Genomic DNA, 9477 nt, shown 5'->3' on the forward strand with positions numbered 1-9477 from the left:
CCCTCGGAACCGGCAACGACTTGGCCCGCTCGCTCGGATGGGGCGGAGGGTGAGTGGCTTCGGGGGGGGGGGGGGGGAGTGGGCCTTGGGGGGGATAGAGGGGAGGGTCTAGGGGGATAGAGGGGAGGGTCTGGGCCTTGGGCCTTGGGCTCTAGAGACGGGAGATACAGATAGAGGGTTATCGAGATGTGCGCAGACAGGCTACCATGTACACACACACACACACACACACACACACACACACACACACACACACACACATTCACACACACACACACACACACACACACACACACACACACACACACACACACACACACACACACACACACACACACACACACACACACACACACACACACACACACACACACACACACACACACACACAAATATATATATATATATATATATATATTGTGTGTATGTATGTATGTATATGTACATATATATGTGTGTATATATATGTATATATACATACATGTACATATGTATGTCTGTGTATATACATAGGTATATATATACATATGTATATGTATATGTATGTAAACTGTTATGGACTCATATGTGAATCGAGTTGCTAGATAATTAGATTTATAGGTGCTGAGTACGCAGATGTTACAGACGTTTTGGCTTCTGTGGAAGTATACGGTTACATCAGATTAAAAAGATCTGCAAAATAAGACCTGCGTCAGCCGTTCTTCACATTTTTTTGATAGTTTATTGCTGAGTACGAGTGGAATCTCGGTATTTTCCCCTCCACTGCTATGTTAGGGTCCCAAAGCGAGAGAGAGAGAGAGAGTGAAGAAGCAGGAGATGACATGACATGAGACAGCCTTAGCCTCGTGCCGCCGCCATGTCGCGTTGCCCGACCGCACTTGACGGCTCAAAGTGGCGGAGCAAGTGACGCGTGACACCAACTCTCGCTTTGGAGGGAACTCAGCGGCCGTAGGAGAGGCTGCGCACGCGGCCTTTGGTGGTGTGTCTTGCCGCCCCGAGTGCTGCATTGAATCATATTCCGTACTGTAGATTGGATTGAGATCGAGGGCTACGCACACAGACACACAAACACGCAAGCACGGACGCACACGCACGTACACCCACACACGTACACCCACACACACATACTCGTACATATGTGTATGTACATATATAGATAGTACATATATAGTTGAGTCTAGGTCCTTCATTATCAGGAAGACGATTTTCGAGATAAAACCGCCGATCAGAATTTAAAATAGAATTTCATAATTACAAATAGACGTGACATTGATAATAAAGTAAATATTAATAGCAGCCATTGAAATGTAAGAAGTGAAATAAAATTATGCTTCAGAAGGGAGATGAATAAGCTCTTAAAGTCGCTCCCTAACTTAGCTAATTCGAGACGCAGAACAGATTCTCGACACGCGTGAAATTATGCCTCTTGGTGTTATGTAGTTATTCATTCTCATTCGTGTGCATTTTTTTTTCTACATTCGTCACAGTGAAGCCGAAATAGGCGGACATCCACGGTGAATATTTAAATAATATATCACATCCACGTACGAAACCAAATTAGGAAGAAAAACAAAGGAGTATTGGAAGCCTTTTTCGCCTTTTCGAAAAGGCATTCGATTCTTTATAAAGAACAAAAGTATTGTTAGAGTATTTTGTAGACAAGGAATCCGAGAGTTTTGTTGCACCTATTGAAAGATTTGCACAAGGATGGAAAAGCAACCATCGACCTTCATGTACAGAAGCCATTGCAATTCCGGTAAAAAAAAGGGGGGGGGGGCGGCAAGCTAATATCACTTCACCGAAAATACAAGACTAGAGGGAAAGTGGTTTTGAAGTCGATTGCTTTGAAGTGTCTTCGACTGATAGGAATTATTGGGAATATTAGGAATTATAAGGAATATTAGTAATTATCAGGAATTACTAGGAGTATTAGGAATTAATAAGAATACTAGAATTTATGTAGGAATATTAGAAATTATTAGGAGTATATGATATATGAATCTGTTAAGTTATACATAAGAATGTATTGGAAGTTTCTCTGCCACTGTGTCTGAATGAGAAGACTTTCAGCCAGTGCACTCTCCCTGCTATGACACAAAGACACAAGAGTTGAAATCAGAAAAAAAAGTTGCAATGATAGAATTAATAGATACGTTAAGGAGGAGGCCAGTGTTCTGTGGTGGTGATGATTATGATGATGGTGATGTTATATCCACCCACAGTATATACGTGCAGTTATATGCAGATTCATCCGTTGATCATTAGCAACACCATTGTTTCACTAGATAATTACACTCTCCTTTGTTCTATCAAAATTTAAGAAAGAAAAAAGTTCATAACTAATTAATTAAAAAGTGGAGCATAAACTTTTCTTTTTTTCTCTCTTTTTCCTTTTTCGTTTCTTTTCTCTTTTTTCCCCTCGCTAAATTATTTACACTTCGATTCCCTCTCTTTCGTTGTATTATTATATCCTTGCACGTTGCAACGAATGTCAAATTATCCTTAAATTGTTTTTGATATCGCTTGATTAGACCGAGAGAGAGCAACATTGAAATTTCTTGTGATGACACTCGAATCTCGAAAAAGAGAAGAGAAGAGAAAAGAAGAGAAGAGAAGAGAAGAAAAGAGAAGAGAGAGAGAGAGAGAGAGAGAGAGAGAGAGAGAGAGAGAGAGAGAGAGAGAGAGAGAGAGAGACAGAGAGTGTTCGAAGTTCTTAGACAATGATGAACTTTTTTCCATTTTGTCTTTTCTGTCGATCGTTTGACATCACGAAGAATTTGTGAGAAACACGAGAAGATAAATTAGGAATGGCATAAAAAGGAGAATGATACGAAAGGTAGAAAGAATGATAAAGGTAAATCAAAGATAACAGAAGGATAAAAACAAGAAAAAATAACCAAAAGATAGAAACAAAAATAAGATAAAAGGTGACAGAAGAGACAAAGATTCGAAAACGGAAAATATTGCAAAAGAATATTTTTGAAAATGACTGCGGGGAGCACAGATCAACTTGTCTTCCAATGGATCTCCAATTAACTTCGTTACCGAGCAATCAATTTGATGTTCCAGAAATAAAATCCAAAAGCTGGTTTTTTTTTTCTCTCTCTCTTTCTCTCTCTTTTTTTTTTCTCTCTCTCTCTTTTTTTTTACTGACCTTCGTAAAAACAGACGAGAAATGCTGTTCCTTCCTTCATGTCTTGTTCATTTTTATGTTCATTTCTATGTTCATTCCTTCATGCCTTGTTCATTCTTGTTCATTTATTTATTTAATTTTTTTTTTATTGCTCTCAGCGCTAAAGAAATTTGCTAATTTGGCTTCTCATTCCCGGGAATATGATCAATTTACGGATTAAAAAGAAATTTAATTGGTTCCTTATATCGGGAATAAACGAAAGAAAGACGGGAGGAAGTAAGAAAAGGGATAAAAGAAGCAGTAATAAAAAAAAAAGAAAGAAAGAGGGGAAGAAGGAAAGAGAGAAGAAAAATAAAACAAGGAAGAAAATATAAGAAAGAAAGGAGAAAGGGAGGAAAGAAAAATAGTTGGTTTAAGGAGGATAATGATGATTAAAGCAGAGAAGAGAGAAGTGAAGGCAGGGAAGCGCAAGCGAGGATAAGGCCAGTTTTGGAAAGAGATGAAATGAAGACGAACTTTTTCTTTTTAATGCCTTATTTTCACCCTATTTTTTTGGGTCTATTTTTCTTTTTTTTCTTTAGGTATTTAAATGTGCAGATATAATTTTAATTTGTGCGAGTTTTTGTAGATGTGGAAATGTGAATTATTGATGTGATAACCCATTAGACAATACAAAAGGATATATTAAAAGGCGATCCAGAACTTATGAAAACAACTTACCGAGGCCAGATACAACTCCTTAAGGGGAAAAAATCAGAAAAAGTACTTATTAGGGGAAAAAATAAGGTAAAGGACTCGGTAGGGAAAAAATAAGGAACTCATGGGGGGGGGAGGGATAAGAAAAAAATAATCCTTCGGGAAAAGATAACTTGAAGAACTCATTAGCGTAAAGGTAAGTTTAAAAAACTCATTAGGGGAACCGATAATAAAAAAAAAATCAGCCAAGAGTCCTATGGAATCCAGACGTAACCCCCCCCCACACACACACACGGACGCGACGAGGCCCACCTTAGCTTATTCATACGGCCGCCCAGACGCGCGTGTCAGAGTGTAAACACGTCCATCCCCCTTCGGGTACAAGGGACGCACAGCCGCCCACCCGAACGCCCCCTTCTCGCGAGTAAACACGTTGATCTCCGGCAGGTACACGGACGAGCCCATCAGCAAGATCCTGTGCAACATCAGCGACGGCGAGGTGGTCTACCTGGACCGCTGGCGAGTCAACGTCGAGAAGAACAGCGAGTGCGAGCCCACCGAGGACGGCAAGGACAAGCTGCCACTCAACGTCGTCAATAATTACTTCTCCTTCGGCGTCGATGCCCATATTGCCCTCGAGTTCCACGAGGCCAGAGGTAAGGAGGGGGGGGGGGAGCCGGGAGGAGGGGAGGGGGGTCAAAGGGGAGAAGGGAAAGGAGAGGGGGGGGAAGAGAGTAGGGAAGGGGAAATGAAGAGGGAACAGGGTCGTAAGGAGAGGGGTCAAACGGGGAAGGGGGAGGGAGGAACATGGAGCAAGGGAATGGTGAGGAAGGGGAAGGGTGGGGAAAGGTGAAGAGAAAGGAAAAAAGTAGGATTAAGAAGGGGAAAGAGGGAGAGAGTTGAGGGCAAGCTTCCTTTAAAGCGCAGATGAGAGGTGAAGGATCAGGCTCCATTTTAAGGGGGGGGGGGCTCATGTGGAATGGGGTTACGGTGTTTAATTTTCTCTCTTTCTCTCTCTCTCTCTTATCTTTTTGGGGAATTGGTTTCTCGCATGGGATAGGGAAGGGGGGGAGAGGGAGGGAAGAAGGGTAGGATGGAGGGAGAGGAGGAGGAGGGGAAAAAGGTAGGATGGAGGGGGAGAGGGAGAGGAGGAGGAAGGGAGCGAGAGAGGGAGAGGGGAAAAGAAGCATAAAGAAATAGAGGGAAGAAAGGAAGGAGCTTTGGCGAGGGCAGACGCGCTCGGATGATGGAAATCATTCCCTCGCCCTCATGAATGAGCAGTTTTCAATTAATGGCGAGATATGGCGCGGCGCATCCAAACACTACACATCCGGGAATTAAACCATTTCCAATCACGGTCCGCGCGAACGGTACATCGCGCTCACATCGGATCAGTGAAACATGTTACTTGCCCAGAGAGGTGTTCTGCTTTGTGGCCTGTTGATGTATAAACAAGGGAACAAAAAAAATACAAAACATATACAAAAGCTAAAAAAAAAAGAAGAGTGCTGTTGCTTTCACGAGTTCTAGTCTTAATTCATTAAAGTTACAACATCATGATTATGAATGAGCTTCCCTACCTAACATGCGCCAGGAGAACTAGAGGTCAGTGGAGTGACCTTTTCACACAAACAGGCTTATCACGCCGTTATGTATCGCTGGTATCACTACGGCGAGTGAGTGAGCGAGAGAGAGAGAGAGAGAGAGAGAGAGAGAGAGAGAGAGAGAGAGAGAGAGAGAGAGAGAGAGAGAGAGAGAGAGAGAGAGAGAGAGAGAGAGAGAGAGAGAGAGAGAGAGAGAGAGAGAGAGAGAGAGAGAGAGAGAGAGAGAGAAAGAAAGAAAGAAAGAGACAGAGAGAGAGAGAGACAGAAAGAAAGAAAGAAGGAAAGAGAAAAGAGAGAATAGAGTTAAGAGAGAATAGAGTTAAGAGAAAGGGAGAGAGAGAAAGGGGAAGTGCCACACCCTCCCCTCTAAATACGTGTGTTGCCCCTCTCCCCCCCGCAGAGGCCAACCCGCAGAAGTTCAACTCCCGGCTGCGAAACAAGATGTTCTACGGACAGGCGGGCGGGAAGGACCTCCTGCAGCGCAAGTGGAAGGACCTCTCGGACAACTGCACCGTCGAATGCGATGGCAAGGACGTCACGCCCATCCTGAAGGAGCACAAGGTCCACGCCGTCGTCTTCCTCAACATCCCCAGGTGCGTTGGGGAGACGTTTCGGGGATGAAGGGGATGGAGGGGGGAGGGCAGGAGAGGGGGAGGGCAGAGGGGGACACGGAGTTGGGATGTCTCCTGGGGAATTGATAGATTGTTTGGCAGTAGTCATCTTAACTTACTGATTCGGATCGTAACTGGTTTGTGTTATAGCAAATTTTCTAATGCACGATGAACTGGTTCCTAAAATGATAAAGTAACCTTTGCTATTTTGTTATTTAAAAAATAAATATATATATATAATAATAATAATGATGATAATAATAATAATAATAATAATAATAATAATAATAATAATAATAACAACTCCCCAGGCGAAATTCCATTTTAAAATACAGTAGTTAATTCCTTTAAGTATGCTAATGTCGCTAAAATATGTTAATCTAAACCGTAACAATTTTTACCTAGGTATTGCCCGAAAGCTTCCGGCAACGAAAACGAAATTCATCCTGTTGTTTGAATGGATACAATAATCTTCTCTAGTGTGAAATTAGATGATTAGGTGATTTCTAGTATTCGCTCCAGCTTTCGATAAATTTGAACTTTTAAAATGCATGAATCCTTTCGGGTGGGAAATTATACTATTCTTTTGGGGAAATTATTGTAGATCAGCCTTCAGCGATCATTAACATACATCTCCAGAATAATTGCATTTGATTTTTTTTATTTTTTTTTTTTTTTTTCCTCCCTCGCGATATTATCGACGTCTAGCACACGTCTCTTAAGCGGATATATTATATGAACCTCTCCCCTTGTGAATTCCACCCCGCAGCTACGGATCCGGAACACGGCCGTGGAACAGAGGCAGCGGCATCGACCAGGCTACCGACGACGGCATCATCGAAGTCATCGGCTTGACCACCTACCAGATGGTTCGTTCACTTCTGGTTCTTCGTCGGTAGAGGGATTAGCGTGACGAGTATCTGTGGGGTGTATTATATGTGGCGTGGAGATTGGGGGTATTTGAAATGTACTGAGGACTAGCTTGAGTGAGGGTTTATTATATCTGGTGTGGATATTGGGTGTATTTGAAATGGACTGAGGACTAGATTGTATGAATTCTGGGTATTAAGAATAGTAATGCGTGTGGTACTTAACACAGTTGGGTATATTATCTGGTGTGAACTTTGGGATTGAGTAATATGGTATTTTAGTTGTTAGGGATTGTGGGTATTAGGATTTTATTTAATGTTTGAGTATTATAAACAGTTAGGGAACTAATATTAGAGAATTGTGGGTCTTAGGAAATTATTAGTCTAGGTACAAAGGACTATGAGGTGCATAGTGAATTTTAAGATATTATTAAACTTAAGGTAGTAAGAAATACAAAATATTTTATGTATTGATAGATATTCGGTTAGGAAATCATGCAAATATAGGTATCGTTACGCTAAGAAATTATATATACACCATTTTTCCCCACATTTCCCCGATGATTCGCTAAAAAATGCACCTATCAATAACTCCACCCTTAAAAAAAAAAAAGGTAAATAATGATGAAAATACTAACTTTGCCTACCTTTCCCCTCCCACCACTACCACCCAACCACCCTGTCTCTCCCCTCCTCCCTCCCTTTCTCCCCCAACCCCTCCTCGATCCCTCCCTCCTCCCTCCCTCTCTCCCTTCGCCCCTCCTCGATCCCTTCCTCCCTCCCCTACCCCTCCTCGATCCCTCCCTCCCCTACCCCTCCTCGGTCCTCCCCCCCCTCCCCTACCCCTACCCCTCCTCGGCCCCTCCCTCCCAACAGCCTCTGCTGCAAGCTGGAGGGCATGGCACTACCATCTGCCAGTGCAAGAGTGCCAAGATCGTCACCAAGAAGACGATCCCGATGCAGGTGGACGGCGAGGCGTGCAGGGTCAACCCCAGCATCATCGAGCTCACGCATCTCAACAAGGCGTCGATGGTGACCAAGAAGAAGGCCAAGACTGTGCAGTGAGTGGGATTTTTTTTTATGCTTTGTTTTGGTTTTGGTTTTTGGTTTTTGGTTTTTCTTTTTTTTCTTTCTTTCTTTCTTTTCTTTTTTTTTTTTCTTTTCTATTTTTTTTTGGTTCATCTCTTCTTTTTTCTTTTTCTTGTTTTGCACTTTTCTTTTTCTTCCTTTCTTTTTGTTTCTTCTTCTTCTTCTTCTTCTTCTTCTTCTTTTTCTTTTTCTTCTTCTTTTGCTCTCTATCTCATTCTTTTATTGCGTGTAAATAAAATATTTGTTGATAGATATTGACAGTTATTTACGATTATTAGGCAACTATTCCTAATTTTGAGATCCTCGGTAAACTAAAACATTTACTATTTCCTAGGAGAATATATATATATATATATATATATATATATATATATATATATATATATATATATATATATATATATATACGTGTGTGTGTGTGTGTGTGTGTGTGTGTGTGTGTGTGTGTGTGTGTGTGTGTGTGTGTGTGTGTGTATTCATAAACAGCACTTATTTTTCCACCACAGCTGTCCTTCATGTTATTTTGGTCTCCCTCAGGATGCCACACCTTGAGCAGCTTCGCCTCCAAGTGTCAAGGATAACCATGTTTGACTACGAACAACACCATTACGACAAGGAAAAGCTACGCCAGGCATCCTCGCCGCTCGGGCTGATCATGATCGACCAGGACGCTGATCTCGAACAGGTAAGGGAACAGGAGAGGGGGAGAGAAGGAGAGAGAGGAGGGGGAGAGAGAGGGTGGAAGAGAGGAGGAGGAGAGAGGAGGGGAGGGGGAGAGAAGGAGAGAGAGGAGGGGAGGGGGAGAGAAGGAGAGAGAGGAGGGGGAGAGAAGGAGAGAGAGGAGGGGGAGAGAAGGAGAGAAAGAGAGGAGAGGGAGAGGGAGGGTGGAAAAGAGGAGGGGGAGAGGGAGATGGATATATAGGAGAATAAGAGAAGGATGGAAAGAATAGAAGAGGGAGAGTGGGAGAGAGAATGGGGAGAGGGAGATGGAGAAAATAGGGGGAATAGGAAAGGGAGAGTGGAAGAAAATTGGGGAGAGGAAGACAGTGGGTGAGAGGGGATGGACGGGAGGAGGAGGGTGGAAGAGACGGGTAGAGAATGGGAAAGGAAAGGAGAGGGATAAAGGGAAGAGAGAGATGGGAAAGGACAGTGAAAATAGAGAGAGGAGGGGGAGAGGGAGGGTGGAAGAGAGAAGGGAGAGAGGGAGGGTGGAAGAGAGAAGGGAGAGAGGGAGGGTGGAAGAGAGAAGGGAGGAGAAGAGACGAGGTGAGAGGGAGAGAATAGGAGAGGGGGGTGGAAAAGAATAGGAAAGGGAAGAGAGAGACGGGGAAGGACACGGAAAATAGATTATTTGACTGTGCCTGTGAGAGTTCGTGTCTGTCTGTGTCTGTCTGTAAATGTGCACACGAACCTACGTATCACGAGGCTAAACCAACTGCCGAGCAAAGAAAAAAAAATCTCTTAAAAAAAAAAAA

The 9477-nt window shown here is 42.8% G+C and overlaps 1 protein-coding gene across 1 annotated transcript in view; it reads left to right on the plus strand.

Moving 5' to 3' along the window:
* Positions 1 to 8687, plus strand: part of LOC119576387 (eye-specific diacylglycerol kinase-like) — a gene marked incomplete at its 3' end in the record, with an annotated part of 202944 nt that extends 194257 nt beyond the window's left edge. Inside the window, 6 exon segments of the mRNA XM_037924058.1 lie at positions 1 to 49; positions 4277 to 4485; positions 5834 to 6026; positions 6814 to 6913; positions 7790 to 7974; positions 8540 to 8687. The exon segment at positions 1 to 49 is cut by the window's left edge and continues 128 nt beyond it. Of these exon segments, the coding sequence (XP_037779986.1) occupies positions 1 to 49; positions 4277 to 4485; positions 5834 to 6026; positions 6814 to 6913; positions 7790 to 7974; positions 8540 to 8687 (884 nt within the window).
* Between the last annotated feature and the right edge of the window lie 790 nt (positions 8688 to 9477).

This window comes from Penaeus monodon, chromosome 8, assembly GCF_015228065.2.
Source record: "Penaeus monodon isolate SGIC_2016 chromosome 8, NSTDA_Pmon_1, whole genome shotgun sequence".
Classification (NCBI taxonomy): domain Eukaryota; kingdom Metazoa; phylum Arthropoda; class Malacostraca; order Decapoda; family Penaeidae; genus Penaeus; species Penaeus monodon.